General features: G+C 40.0%; 1 protein-coding gene across 4 annotated transcripts in view; it reads right to left on the minus strand.

Moving 5' to 3' along the window:
• SLC39A8 (solute carrier family 39 member 8) overlaps positions 1 to 15976 on the minus strand; it is an 87447-nt gene extending 71471 nt beyond the window's left edge. For 2 of the 4 annotated variants that reach the window (XM_009448071.4, XM_054683230.2), the window contains exons 1-2: positions 15788 to 15926; positions 14887 to 15358 (exon numbers count right to left, since the gene is read on the minus strand). In XM_009448071.4, coding sequence (XP_009446346.1) covers positions 14887 to 15105 — 219 coding nt within the window. In that variant the 5' untranslated portion in view covers positions 15106 to 15358; positions 15788 to 15926. Of the gene's footprint in view, positions 1 to 14886; positions 15359 to 15585 lie in introns of all 4 variants that reach the window. The other 2 variants (XM_001168404.6, XM_063808979.1) reach the window with 2 other exon arrangements.
• Between the last annotated feature and the right edge of the window lie 350 nt (positions 15977 to 16326).

Below are 16326 nucleotides of genomic sequence, written 5' to 3' on the forward strand. Positions count from 1 at the left end.
TCAAAAAAAAAAAAAAAAAAAAAAAAGATTCAAGTCTGTGAACTCAGCTCTGGACCAAGCTGAGTTAATAGACTTTTACAGAACTCTCCACCCCAAATCAACAGAATATACATTCTTCTCAGCACCACATTGCACTTATTCTAAAATTGACCACATAATTGGAAGTAAAACACTCCTCAGTAAATGCAAAAGAATGGTAATCATAACAAACTGTCTCTCCCAGCTCAGTGCAATCAAATTAGAACTCAGGATTAAGATACTCACTCAAAACCACACAACTACATGGAAACTGAACAACCTGCTCCTGACCAATTACTGGGTAATAACGAAATTAACGCAGAAATAAGTAATTTCTTTAAGAACAAAGACACAACATACCAGAATCTCTGGGACACAGCTAAAGCAGTGTTTAGAAGGAAATTTATAGCATTAAGTATCCACAGGAGAAAGCGAAAAAGATCTAAAATCAACACCATAACATCACAATTAAAAGAACTAGAGAAGCAAGAGCAAACAAATTCAAAAGCTAGCAGAAGACAAGAAATAACTAAGATCAGAGCAGAACTGAAGGAGACAGAGGCACAAAAAACCCTTCAAAAAATCTCTGAATCCAGGAGCTGGTTTTTTTGAAAAGATTAACAAAATAGATAGATTTAGCTAGACAAATAAAGAAGAAAAGAGAGAAGAATCAAAAGGACACATTAAAAATGATAAAGGGGAAATTACCACTTATCCCACAGAAATTCAAACTACCATCAGAGAATACTATAAACACCTCAACGCAAATAAACTTGAAAATAAAGAAGAAATAGGTAAATTCCTGGACACATACACCCTCCCAGGACTAAACCAGGAAGAAGTTTAATCCCCGAATAGACCAATAACAAGTTCTGAAATGGAGGCAGTAATTAATAGCCTACCAATCAAAAAAAGTCCAGGACTAGATGGATTCACAGCTCTGTATCGGTATTCACGGATACAGAGGAGCTGGTACCATTCCTTCTGATACTATCCCAAACAGTAGAAAAAGAGAGACTCTTCCCTAACTCATTTTATGAGGTCAGCATCATCCTGATACCAAAACCTGGCAAAGACATAACAGAAAAAGAAAATTTCAGGTCAATATCCCTGATGAACATGGATGCAAAACTCCTCAATAAAATACTGGCAAACCAATTCCAGCAGCACATCAAAAAGCTTATCCATCATGATCAAGTCAGTTTCATCCCTGGAATGCAATGCTGGTTCAACATACGCAAATCAATAAACGTAATCCATCACATAAACAGAACCAATGACAAAAACCACAAAATTATCTCAATAGATGGAGAAAAGGCTTTTGATAAGATTCAACACCACTTCATGCTAAAAACGCTCAATAAACTATGTATTGATGGGATGTATCTCAAAATAATAAGAGCTATTTATGACAAGCCCACAGCCAATATCATACTGAATGGGCAAAAGCTGGAAGCAGTCCCTTTGAAAACCAGCACAAGACAAGGATGCCCTCTATTACCACTCCTATTCAACATAGTACTGTAAGTTCTGGCCAGGGCAATCAGGCAAGAGAAAGAAATGAAGGGTATTCAAACAGGAAAAGAAGCAATCAAATTGTCTCGTTTGCAGATGACATTATTGTATATTTAGAAAACCCCATCGTCTCAGCCCAAAATCTCCTTAAGCTGATAAGCAACTCAGCAGTCTCAGGATACAGAATTGATGTGCTAAAATCACAAGCATTCCTATACACCAATAACAGATGAGAGCCAAATCGTGAGTGAACTCCCATTCACAATTGCTACAAAGAGAATAAAATACCTAGGAATACAGCTTAAAAGGGATGTGAAGGACCTCTTCTAGGAGAACTACAAACCACTGCTCAACAAAATAAGAGAGGACACAAACAAATGAAAAACATTCCATGCTCATGGATAGGAAGAATCAATATCATGAAAACGGCCATACTGCCCAATGTAATTTATAGATTCAATGCTATCCCCATCAAGCTGCCATTTACTTTCTTCACAGAATTGGAAAAAACTACTTTAAATTTCATATGGAACTAAACAAGAGCCCATAAAGCCAAGACAACCCTAAGGAAAAAGAACAAAGCTGGAGGCATCACGCTACCTGACTTCAAACTATAGTACAAGGCTACAGTAACAAAAACAGCATAGTACTGGTACCACAACAGATATATAGACAAATGGAACAGAACAGAGGCCTCAGAAATAACGCCAGACATCTACAACCATCTGATCTTTGACAAACTTCACAAAAACAAGCAATGGGGAAAGAATTTCCTATTTAATAAATGGTGTTGGGAAAACTGACTAGCCCTATGTAGAAAACTGAAACTGGATCCCTTCCTTACACCTTATACAAAAATTAACTGAAAATAAATTGAAGATTTGAACATAAGACCTAAAACCATAAAAACCCTAGAAGAAAACCTAGGCAATACCATTCAGGACATAGACATGGGCAAAGACTTCATGACTAAAACACCAAAAGCAATGGCAACAAAAGCCAAAATTGACAAATGGGATCTAATTAAACTAAAGAGCTTCTGCACAGCAAAAGAAGCTATCATCAAAGTGAACAGGCAACCTACAGAATGGGTGAAAATTTCGTAATCTATCCATCTGACAAAGGGCTAATATCCAGAATCTATAAGGAACTTAAACAAATTTACAAGAACAAAAACAAACAACCCCACCAAAAACTGGGCAAAGGATACGAACACTTTTCAAAAGAAGACATTTATTTGGCCAAGAAACATATGAAAAAAAGCTCATCATCCACTGATTGTTAGAGAAATGCAAATCAAAACCACACTGATATACCATCTCATGCCAGTTAGAATGGCGATCAGTAAAAGGTCAGGGAACAACAGATGCTGGAGAGGATGTGGAGAAATGGGAAAGCTTTTACACTGTTGGTGGGAGTATAAATTAGTTCGACCATTGGGAAAGACAGTGTGGCAATTCCTCAAGGATCTAGAACCAGAAATACCAATTGATGGTTTGCAGTCCCATTACTGGGTATATACCCAAAGGATTATAAATCACTCTACTTTAAAGACACATGAACACATATGTTTATTGCAGCACTTTCACAGTAGCAAAGACTTGGAACCAACCCAAATGCCCATCAATGATGGACTGGATAAAGAAAATGTGGCACATATACACCATGGAATACCATGCAGCCATAAAAAAAGGATGAGTTCATGTCCTTTTTAGAGACATGGATGAAGCTGGAAACCATCATCCTCAGCAAACTAACACGGCAACAGAAAACCAAACACCGCATGTTCTCACTCATAAGTGGGAATTGAACAATGAGAACACATGGACACAGGGAGGGGAACATCACACACTGGGGTCTGTCAGGGGCTGGGAGGCTAGGGGAGGTATAGCATTAGGAGAAATACCTAATGTAGATGATGGCTGATGGGTGCAGTAAACCACCATGTCACGCGTATACCTATGTAACAAACCTGCATGTTCTGCACATGTATCCCAGAACTTGAAGTCTAATAAAATAATAAAATGTGTATATATATATATATATGTGTGTGTATATATATGTATATATATGTATATATATGTGTATATATATATGTATTCAAGACTGGAAGAAATGTAGAGGAAAGAGATATGTGAGGCAAGACTGGATGCAGAGGGTGGCAGCAGTAACAGAGTGTATGTGTATTGAATACTTACAGCATGCCAGGCAAAAGACAGAGTGGCTAGACATATTATCTGATTTTATCTCTACTACAATCCCATAAGGTAGGTACAATTTTCCCCATTACACAAAGAGGATGTTGGAGCTTCAAGAGATTAACTAAGAGATATTTATAAGTTATTATGACAAGACTTACGTGCATTTGATATGGGAAGGGGAAAGAAAAAGTGAGGAGTCAATATTAACAACCAGTTTCACAGCTTAGTTCAGTGAGCAGATAGTAATACCTATCACTAAGATGGGCAAAACAGGAATACCAAAAGGTTTTGATGGAGAAAGAGATGGAGTTGATGAGTTTTGTTTGAGACAGGTTTAGACCTGTTGAGTTGGGGAAAAGAAAAGAGTTAGACATCAATTGTCAGCTGGGTGCGCAAGGCTGAATCTCAAGAGAGAAATCTGAAGTAAGCCAACTCATGTAGAAAGCATCTACAGATAGATGATCACAGCCATATGAGTCCTTGAAGATATACAGAAAGAGTGTGTGACATCAAAATAAAACAGGCTCGAGATGGAAACCTGAGGAGCACTAATATTTAAAGAATGAGCAAAGGAAATCAAAATTGAAAAGAAGCAGCCAGAGAAGTAAGAAAAACATGGCACAAACAGCTGCAAGCAAGGAAAGAATGTGTTTCAGGTAGGATGTAATCAACACCAACAAAATTATCAGAGTGGTGAGGCCTGAAAAGCACCCACTGAACCTAACAATAAGGTGGTTCCATGTGACTTGGTATAAATTTCAGGGAAGTGGTGGGGACAGAAAAAAGCCAGAACCAATGGTTTGAATAGTGGCTGAGAGGTGAGAAAACAGAACAGGCATTCGCACCTTTCTATGGTCCAGTTATACACAGTAAACGAAACACAAAGATCATGGAATATTCAGGTTAGTCAGAGCACAGTGGCCTTGCTAATACAGCATCTGATTAAAGTTAGCCCAAGGAAAAAGAACTGAGGATTCAAAATTGGAATGTCTGGTCTCCCAGAAAAATCTGGGGACTTTGTCTAACTTTTACCAAATGACTTATTCGTATCTCAGTTTCTGGGGGAACTGATATGTCCCAATTTTCTCACAATATTGTTTCGAGTATCAAATGTTAATTGTCAGGAAATAACTTTGCAAGGTTAAAAACTAGTTTGTAGAGGAAGTAATAATGAGTTTTAGGGCCGGCCCTGATTATTGCAAGTACAACTTTAACAAGGGGAAGAAAAGACATTTTTTCCCTCTTTTCACTCAAACAAGAGGGGAACATCAGCAGAGAACATATGCCAGCTTCAAATAAATGATTGTACAGTTCCCAGTGGCTTCAAGAAAATGGCATTAGTTCTACCTTGACATTCAGGCACTTGGATGACACAAGAGGCACTTGGCTTTTTGGAAAATAAGTCCTTCTGTGGGATGATATTCTTCAGCATGAGAGGCAACAGTGGAAAGTGCATCGGTTATAGAATCCAGTCACCCTGGAATGGAATATGTGCTCTGCCAATATGAGTTATCTGATTTAAAGTGAGTTACTTAACCTACCTAAGGTTGAGTTTCCTCAAGGGAATAACAAGAGTGTTTACTCCATGGGATCAGGAGGTTTAACAGAATGGTGTATAAAGAAGAACTGAGCAGGATGCCTGGAACACAAGAAGTGCTCCATAATTGTTAGTAAATATTCTTACTAGGACAGGACCTGTTTCCTCTGCCACAGTAAAGGCCCTACCCACAACATTTACTTAAACAGTGTTCATCCCAAGACTAGAGACAGAGCCAGTGTCTAGCTGTTCATGCTAATGTGTAGGTGAAGTAATCGAATAATATACTTACGTTCTGGGGAACTCTGCTCCTGAAGAAAACTGTAGAGCATTATGATTTAACATTCAAACTCTATTACCTGGTACCATCATAGCATGCATCTCTTAACATAAGGGACTGCATGTTTTATAGAACATATGATGAATATTTATATAAAGCAGGAACTTTTGCCAAGCTCAGAATCGGTGTACTGATTTTACTGTTCGCTGAAGTTCGGGCTAACTTTCTGTTTTCCTGTCGCTGAAGAGATACATCTCTCACTTCTTCCAGTTAGACTAAAATAATGCTCATTCTCTTATCTGTTTTCTATCCAACAGGGTTCAGCTAAATGCAGAGGGTCCTGGATTCTTCGGCTTGCAAAACCCATATAGAGGTCCATACAGATTTAGAAGTAGATCTCAATTTAAAACCGCAATTCTATCCATTTCTGGAAGTATTATATGGTTCCCCAAACATTCACATTTCAGTGGTGATGCCAATCTGGGGCAAAAATAATAAAATAAAGCCAACTTCTAAATGTAGCATCAGAAGTCCTCTGGAAGGGAGGTAATAATTTCAATGCACATTGAAGTACTCAAATTATTTTATTAGTCTCTACTCCTAAGGTTTACATTTTCAAGAATTTACTACCAGTGTTTGGTGAAAGGGAAGTGGAGGTAAACTGTAAAAGCCTTTCTGAAGGTGAGTCACCATGGAAACCAAGACTGAAATCAAAGGCACTGGACTGACTTATTTTTCACTGATTTTTTTTTCATTAATTCTTGCTGTCTTTTCATGGCTGTGCTTTCTTCTTTTAGTTGACAGACGCTTGGGTGTTCAGATCATCAATGGAAGACAATTTTGTTAAGGATAATGTAGCTATATCGAGTAACATAGTATTATGATGATAATAACTATGTATTGAGCACATAATTTGAGCCAGACCCAATGCTAAGTATTTTACATAAATTGTCTTTTGTATTACGTATTATTGGAAGCAATATAGGTAATGGAAAAAAGTCTTATATCTTTATTGAGTTGGCACGTATAACATACTGAATATATAAGTGCCCGAAATATGTTAAATGCTCAATAAATGTTAATATTGTTCTTATTTTCTAGTCCAAAAAACTGACCTATGAGTAAGGCTCTTTTTTTCTCAATTTACGGATGTGAAAACTAAGGATTACAAAAAGAGGGTAAGTCACTTGGCTGTGATTTCCCAGGTGGTAAACAAAAGAATTAGAATTTCAGCGCAAGCTTGCCTGACTCCAGAAGCCAGATTGTAAACCATTATGCTGTATTCGCTAAGATAGTTAGAGGTCTAAGAAGCTCACCAAATAAATTGGTTACAATTATGGATTATTTTTAAATTAGGTTCAAAGAACTAAAGACTTAGAGGCATTATCAATGCTCACTTGATTTTTTTCTCTAGCTATTCAATTAGTTATTTAAAGAAAAAAAGTCAAGGTGTTAAATATTTGGCCTTGGAGGGCATAATGCTACATTTCAGGTTCACCTTTAATCTAGACTCAACAGATTTTTGTTTTTATTCTCCTTAAACTTCAGGCCAGGAAAAACAACAGAGTATCTTTAGAAAGAGACGGAAGCCAAATTAAACAAGGCTCCATTCTGAATGTTTTCTATGCTCCCAAATCCTATCAACACAAAGGTAATTCGATGAAAGGTTCATTTCTTTATAAAATAAATCTCAAGGCTACTGAAACAGACAATTGGGAATAATTTGAGAATAAATTAATTAGTTTTGATTACAAACAGGAATCTACTGTTATATAAAGTTGGAAATGGGAAAATTCTGAAAATTACATAGTTTTTTAGATAGCCTAGAGTTTAGTAACATTCTTTTTTTAAAATAAATTGCATTGTAAATGACCCTAATACTAGCTGTTTGCACTTAGTAATGTGTACATCCCTTGAGGAAACACCACTTGGAATACAAGTAACTTGCAAACCCATTACCAGCCACATTAAATTGCCTTCATTAGATGTTGCTTTTCTTTTCCTGAGGATCACTCATCCTTCTCAACTTCAGGCCTTATTTTCCATTTCTATTTATATTCCTATTTTTCTCCCCCAATCCCTACTACCACCAAAAGGAATTCACTTTTCTCAAAAAAAAAAAAAAAAAAAAAAAAAGAATCAAAAGTATATTAAATTTAAAGAAAACACCTTTAAACAATTATTATGGTTGAAAAGTAATGGGTTTTTATGACTAGAAAGCAGAAAACTAAGTCCCTGCCCCTCAATATATCCCAAGATAAGAATAAATCATGGAAAGCATAACAGCTGCAAATCTCCCACCCAGATGAGAGAACATCCCTAGGGAACATCCCTAGAGAGAAAGATCTATCCCAATTATGGAAAGTTCACCTGATAACTGTGTGAGAAAGCTCAAACTGCCTCCTAGCAGCACTGTCTTACCTATAGTTAAGAGTCAGTGATTCTGTTGAAGTACTTGGCTCGGCTCACCTACTCTTCCCTCCTTGCTTCAACTCATTCCCCAACACCTATGCACAAACCACTTTCTCCAGTGCTGTGCAGTTAAGAATGCAATTGCTTCAGAGGCATCATAAGGGAAGATTTCCATTCTAAACTGCCAGAAGAGACAGTGGATTCATTGGCTGAAAACTTCTAGCATAAAAGTGAGAAATGAACGGAAAGGTTTCATACTAGACATGCCTGAAGTCTATCCATAGAAGAAAGTACTATTGTTGCTCAAAATATAGTCCCTTAAAAAAATTCATTATATATGAAACAATAAAAGAAAATTTCATCCTCTAAAAAAGAATTCATGTAATTCACATGAAAATTCATCACATTTGGTATAAGCAAGAGTTCAATCAATAAATTTTTTAAAAACCAAACCAGATAAGCCAAATTGACTGAGTTATAACTTTTCCATGAGGCATTTCCAACCCCAAAAATCCCTCACCTTTCTAAACTAGTAGCAGATGTTTTCTAGTATCCATGTGACAATCATATATGGCCTTGTGATATGTTTTACAATGTCTGCTTTCGTGATTACTGCAGCTTTGCCTTCCATAGTCACTTTTCACAGTTTCCATCTTATTTCTTTTTTTTTTTTTTTTTTCGAGACGGAGTCTTACTTTGTCACCCAGGCTGGAGTGCAGTGGCGCCATCTCGGCTCACTGCAAGCTCTGCCTCCCGGGTTCACGCCATTCTCCTGCCTCAGCCTCCTGAGTAGCTGGGACTACAGGCACCCACCACCACTCCCGGCTAATTTTTTGTATTTTTAGTAGAGATGGGGTTTCACCATGTTAACCAGGATGGTCTCGATCTCCTGACCTTGTGATCTGCCCCCCCTCAGCCTCCCAAAGTGCTGGGATTACAGGCGTTAGCCACCGCGCCCAGCCTCCATCTTATTTCTTAATTATAAGGTCTCTGAGGACAAAGACAAGTCATCATCATCGTAGCCTCCACAGCTCTAGTACCATTTCCTTCATGTGACTAAGCAATGTAACCAGATAGGCAGTCGATGACTAGTAACTTCTCCCTGTAGTTCAAAATCTAAGGTCATGGTTGCTCTAGCTAGAGAAAGTATGGCTTTCTAGATTGTAATTCAAAAAATGCACTATAGCATAGTGTGTAAGACTGCCTGAGGTTCTACCACTTACTTCGTGACGTTGGTCCAGTTACTTAACCTCTCTGTGCCACATTTTTCTTACACATAAAATGAAGATAATAATGGGACCTTTATCATAGAGTTGGTATCAGTATGAAATGTGATAATACAAATAAATTGGTTAAGGGAGTAATGCCACACAGTAAAAGATTAATAAATCCTAGCTATAATTATTATATTACATATAAAAGGGTTCATATGACTCCTAGAATAGTGGGTAAAGATGTGATTTTGGGAGTTAGATATGAAAGGAATGAAAAGCATTTTCCTAATGGATCCCAATCACACCTCGCATCAAGGCAAACTAAGCTCTTGACATCACAGTCAAATGAATTACGAATGTCCCTCATTTTCCCAAAGCCTTGAAATACAATCAACACACTGTACACAATCAACTTATGTGAGAGTGATCTAATAGATCAGAATGGGGCCATTGTCTTGGAGGATTCTTAACAAGAGACCCAGGTAACCTCACCCTCTGTCCTGCCCTTCCAGTTTCTCACCTGAACAAGCAGGTTAGAAGGCATTCCTAGAAGGTTTACCCCCACCATTTCTCAGCACATAAAGGGGGAAAAAAAAAAAGAACAAATCTTCTTTATCTCTTCTGTCCATAGTCAGTGCTTCCCAGAAACACCCTCATCTAACCCATCATTACCCCCACCCCAGGAAAAAGTGCAGTAGATGACAACAGGCAATGCAAAAAACATGTTTGCAGTATCCACACACATACATACACTCCTTGTTGCTACATACCACTAGCCTGGCCATCCATTAATATGAGCCCAGAGTTATTCTTTCTCCTGGCATCACAGGGCCAGAAGATAATGAAGGAAGAGATCTAGCAATACTTAAATAAATAACGATTACAGGCAAAATATTGAAATAGAAGAGGCTTATCTTTGGGGCCTTTTGCATACTCTTCAGCCATGCCTGCTCTTCTTGAAGTCTCTGAAGGCAGAGCCTTTATATTACCTTCTGAGTTTCTCCAAATTCAAGTGGTCCTTACATCTCATGAAATCTACTGCAGATGGCTCCTTAGCTCCCACCTTGACCCACTCCAATACATTCCACACTCTCATGTCAGATTAATGTTCTGAAAACACAGGTCTTATCTCACGTTGGTTTTTAAACACATTGATTCCTAGTGTTCCATTACTGAAACACTAAGCATGTGGGAGTTATTTATATCCCACTGCTCAAGGTCATTGCCAAGGTCTGATTGCAAAAATTCAAAAAATTGCAACCTCAGGCATAAATGGGTTAGTTCCTTAATCAGGCATATCACTGTTTCGTGCATTATAATTATATGTGCATATGTCATATCTCCTCCCATAGACTATAAAGTCATGTGAGGACTCAAATTATCGAACTCATCTTAAACCATCTTCACCCATCTATTCAAAAAAATTATAATGAATACATGTTATAAACCAGGCACTACACTAGTCTCTAGAGAGAGGAGTCAGACCATGCCCTTCCACTTGTTAAAAATCTTTTGGAGGGTAGAGGGAGGCAGCAGAGGTTATAGCCACATAAGCAGAAAACTGTAATACATATAAAATAATTTACATGTTATAATATAATTGCAATATATAATATGTTATAATTGCACAAGCACCAAGAAATACAGGATTGCATTGAAGGGACTTCGACTACACTCTTGAGAAGATCAAGAAAGGCTTCTCAGAAGAAGTAATGTCTAAACTGATACCAGAGCATAATCAGGTATTTCTAGAGAACCAGGCAGTGTAAATGGTCCATTAAGACTGGAACTGTGACAAAGGATACGGTTTAAGAAACATACAGGGACCAAATCAGAAAAGGACTTTGAAGCCACTCTAAGTGTTCGTAGTTTATCTAAAAGTCACTGAATTGTTTAACAGGATGAATGATACGATCAGATTTTTATTTTTAAATAACCATTCAAATTAGAGTGCAGCAGTCATTTAAAATGTCTGTTGAACACATGAATAGAAGTGACATCAGCATGGTAAAAAATATTTCAGGAATTCAGAAAATAGAGAAATCAGTAAATCAGTGCTGGCTGTGATACCCCAGAAAGGTTTTATGGTGAAGTTTAACTGGGCTTAAGAGAGTAGATTTTCACAGGGCAATTCAAGGAAAAGAAGAACATTTCAGTCAAAGGCAGGAAAGGTCCAAGGAAGATAATGAGTTAAGAAGTGGTTGAGCAAAAGCTTATGGGAATCCATAGAGCAGTGAGTAATTTAGTTTAGTGGGTGCTAGGTCTGGAGAGGTAGGTTGACACAGGAGGATCAGGCCTTAAATGCTAGGCTCAAGATTTAGAGTTTGCCAGCTGAGAGACAGTTCATGGAGGCTTTTTGAAAGAATGTTGCTTTGAGAAGACTGAATATGAACTGAAAAAGGTTAAAAACAGAACTTGGTTACCAGTAGAAATGTGAGAAGAAAAAAACTATGTGCAATACAGGAGATGGGCTGCAAGATATACATCAAAAAATATATATCAGAAGAAGAAACTCTGAATGGAGGCATTTCCAGCAGCTCAGTGTGATAATTTAGAAAATAGGATCTTCCTTTTATCAGGCTGTTTAACCACTATCTACACATAAGAACTTGAAAATACAGTGTTTGAAAGAGGAAATGAGGAAAAGGAACATTTGAAGAATGAGAAAGGAACAGCTGAACAAACAAAAGGCAGCACTGAGGCCATTCTTAAATGTCCTAGATTAATAACCCAGGGGTATCCAGATATTTGGGGCTTCCCTGTGTATTCTAGGAACTCCCCTCAATAGATCAGACCTTTATCCAGAAATGAGGGCCCCAGAGACCTATTTGGCTAAAAGGGCTCCCTCTTCTTTGTTGTTTTGGTCACTGCTTCTACCTAACTCTTTGCACTGTCAGTAGCTATAAGAAGCAAAACTATTGGCTCAATTGTTCTACTGTCTACAGTTTGAACTCTGATCTCTTTGATATCCCAAAGCAACAAGCTAATTTAGTAGTCCTTACTTAAGGATACGAAGAAAAATATTTAGAAAACCTTCCAAAATTGTCTAACAAATCTCCAGAGTTCATTAGTCTATTACCTGAGAAAAGCTGACCTAATAAATATCACAGCCCTCAACCAAAAGAACAATGTTATTTGAAAACTAAGTCTTGTAGAAGATTCAGTAAATTCCTGGACCTTGAAACAAATTTTATCTTCTTAGCCTTTTTCAAAGCCAAAAACCAGTGTCTCACAATAGACATGTGCATTGTTTATTCCACCCTGTGAGGAAACTGAAGTTGTATTCCTTAGGGTATGTAAGCATTAATGACCCTAAAATTTTACTCCAGAATTGGGTGGTTTCACACTGGAGCATACATGAATGTTGTGGGCTCAAGTCCATCACTTACCAGCAAATCAATGGATTCTTTTAGATTGGTATTTCATTTGTCATCGTTTAACCAATGATTATTGTCATCATTAGGACTTTTTAGAACATCAGGCAGGGTACCATGGCTCATGCCTGTAATCCCAGCACTTTGGGAGACCGAGGCCGGCGGATCACCTGAGGTCGGGAGTTGGAGACCAGACTGACCAACAGGGAGAAACCTCATCTCTACTAAAAATACAAATTAGCCCGGTGTGGTGGCACACACCTGTAATCCCAGCTACCTGGAAGGCTGAGGCAGGAGAATTGCTTGAACCCAGAGGGGGAGGTTGTGGTGAACTGAGATCGTGCCATTGCACTCCAGCCTGAGCAACAAGAGTAAAACTCAGTCTCAAAAAAAAAGCAAGAACATCAAAGAGATGTTTGTTAGGCTTATTAAGTGGTAAATTTTCCTTGGCTTCCTTTTCTTTCCAAGGTAATTATGGGCTTCTTCCTGTCTCTTTTTGATGCCCACAGAGGCCATAATGAGGGCAGTTAAATATGCAAACATGAGAATGAGAAAACAGGTGTCAAGATACATATAATTTTACCTATTGAGACATCCTACCTGCTAATAAACAGAGAATCGTATTACTGGTACACTTAACCAATTTTCCTAAATAATTTAGGCATGTTTTCCAATGTCTTTGCAAAGGTGATGTGGGGAGGTCTTTTGCCCCTTTAAAATTCATCAACACCTCCAGACACTGCAAGATAAGGAGGTCATGCAAGTCAAAACAATGTGTGGGCTACAGATATGCAGCTTCAAGTCAATCCTCTAAACTTCTTTCCAAGCACGTGACCATACCTACCTGGAAATACTGGAGTCAGCTCAGTTGTTTCCCCTATTTGATAAGAAAAGAATGCAACTAGCCAGCAAACACTTTATTTTCTTAAATATTAGCATAATTTGTGGGCATTTCCATTTTTCCAACACATCATTTCTCAGATATTACCCCAGATAAAATACCATGCCCAGAACTCGAATTATAGACAATTTACTAAAGAACATGCATAAGGGGACCACAAAACCCTTCTAGGTCAAAGAGAGACCACCTCTGACATGCTATGGCATCAGAAAGTTCTACTTTTCTTAAGAGCCATATACTTTAATTGTGGTAAGATATTTCTAACAAAAAGAAGATCAATCTACGTATAATGTTATTAACATGGAATTTATTTGATTACAGTTTCCCTAACTGTAATCTAAAGTCATATTCATTAGGAAACGCCAAATTTCCAAGAGCAGAGTATAATATGCAGCATTTCCCAAACATCTTGGACCCCAAAAACTTCTTGTAACAAACTAACATCGTCCAAAAATGACAAACAATATGGAAAATACCGTATTCTACCCTCCAATATCAGCTGTCAGTGGGACAGGAGTAAAGGAAAACAAGTCAAAGCACTGAGTTAACTGAGTTTTAAAAGACGGAGAGCAGTTTTGGAAGGATGCAGAAACTACACTTTGTCTACTTAACAATTTTAAGAACTACCCAATCACAGAGTATTTATTATAGAAATAATTAGGAATAATTTGATTTTATGTTTACAAAGAGGTATGATGTTTAACTGCTCCTACGTAGTTTGAAGCTTGTTCTTAAACCCAAGGTATTGCCAAATGCCTAGTAGTACCCTGTTTATTACTGAAAAATGTTTTTTTAATCATTTTGGATAAATACTAGAATCAAATATTTGACCTGACATATGACAAGGAACTAACAATATAAGCCTAGTCTACCACCATCTGGATGACCAAATTAGAATCTTAGTCTCAAGGCCGCCCCTGTTTCAGCCCTGAATGCCTCATGTAATGTACACAGGAGCCAGAACTACATTATATCTCGTTTTCAAATAGCACTGGTTACGCACCGGGCAACTGTTAACCAGGGTGGCATGTGATAATCTTCCTTGCTAACCTTGTAGGAAGTGTGCGAGCCGTTATCTTTCTGGCAAGATTTAAGTAACTCATTCCTATCTAAAAAGCATCTGTTAAAGTGGCGTCACACCCTCAACTACTTCATAAAGTTTTCTATAAAATGTTACAATCACCAGAGTCGGACCTCTCAGTTCATCAGGCGTAAAACTGCAGTTTCTGGCTGCCAAATCCCTTAACAACGTTAACCTTTTAATCCTTCAGCCTCGTCTAGTGAAAAGCAAGTGTCACCAGATACCGCCTTCTACTTGAGAAATATAACAAGATTCTTTCTCCTGCACTTTTCCCAAATAAAAACGGCTCATATACAAAGTGAAGTCTAGGGACACCCACAGTACGGAGGGCTGCCCGGACCTGGCGGCCTTACCTGGTTGAAGTGCAGCTGGCCAGGCTCCGGGACGCCCACGCGGGAGGCGGCTCCCATCTGCTCCAGCAAGTGCTGGAGCTGCGCCGCCGACAGGCTCAGATTCGCGCCGAACACGCTCAGCACATCCTCGCTGAAGGCGAGCCCTGGCCCCTCCGCCACTCCTCCGAGGCCGGCGGCCGCCAGCAACAGGAGCCCGGCCACCGCCCGACCCGGGGCCATCCTGGCCTGGGCTTCCCCTTGAGGGCCCGCGACGGGCTGCCGCGCAGAGGGACGCGCGCGGGCGCACTGGCGTCCGTGCCCAAGGGCGGGAGCGTCAGTGCTCGGCGCTGCTCCGAGTCAGAGGTGGCGCGGGACGCCCCTGGTTCTCCGACGCCTTCGAAAGAACAGCAGCTCGCGACCTGCGGGGCATTGAAGTGGCAGCGTAGCCGAGGGGAGCGATAGGCGGAGTGGGCCCCCCGGCCTCCTGGAGAGCCTGAGATAAAGAGGACAAAGGGGGACAGAGATAAAGGCCACCAGGGCACCAGCCGGCCGGCTCCAGAAACGCTGCGTGGCAGTAGCCCTCAAACGCCCGGCCGGGCATGGGGCCAGACGCCCCGGATCCGGGTTTGCAAACGCCCCAGGATTTGCGTACATATGCTCCTCCCGGATATAAAGCCCCAAACCACGCCACTTCTTAGGAAAAACTAAAACCACACTAACTGTAGAACTCCACCTCCTCTTCCTGTCTTTCTGCTTTATTCTCTCCGCCGCAAACTTAGAAGTGAGACGTGCAGTCCCCAAGCAGCTGCAGAAAAGGGCTCTTCCGGAGTCCTGGGGATTGCGCGTTTAAAGGGGACCCTCCCTCTCCCCGGATCTTCTCTGAGTTTGGCAAGTTAATCGGAAGCACTCGCTGGCCTCTCACCTCTCCTATCTGTTTGTTTGTCTGTCTCTGCGTCTTTCTCTCTGCGTGTCAACGTAAGACTCGGTCTCTGGATCTCTCTCTCTTTCTGTCTCCCGCCCCCACAACCTCTGTATCTCTGACAGGTCCGCGGTGAAACTCCGCGATCCGCTCCGGCGCTCTTTACAAATAAGGGGAGGAGGGCCCTGTCCCCGCCTCCGTAGCACGTGGTGACCCATTTCCCCAGCCTGAACTCCCGCGCGCGTCCACGCCGGGGCGCAGGACCGCCGGCCTTCCCTCCGCGGGCGCTGCTCATTCCCAGCATCAGCCATGCCCTCTTCCCCACCCTCACTCCTGAGGGTTACCTGATGCCACCTCCGTGTCGGGGTCCCTAACTCCTCTCTGGTCTCGGGGACGCATGCATCTTTTCGTGATCTTGATGAAACCAACTTGCTGAAATGGAGCCTGAGACCCTTGCATTGTCTACATAATTAACAGGAATTGCTTTTTTTTCTCACTTCTTAAAATCAGAGGAGAAAGAGGAAATCCAATGGTAGCGGTGG

This window comes from Pan troglodytes, chromosome 3 (genome assembly GCF_028858775.2).
Source record: "Pan troglodytes isolate AG18354 chromosome 3, NHGRI_mPanTro3-v2.0_pri, whole genome shotgun sequence".
Classification (NCBI taxonomy): Eukaryota; Metazoa; Chordata; class Mammalia; order Primates; family Hominidae; genus Pan; species Pan troglodytes.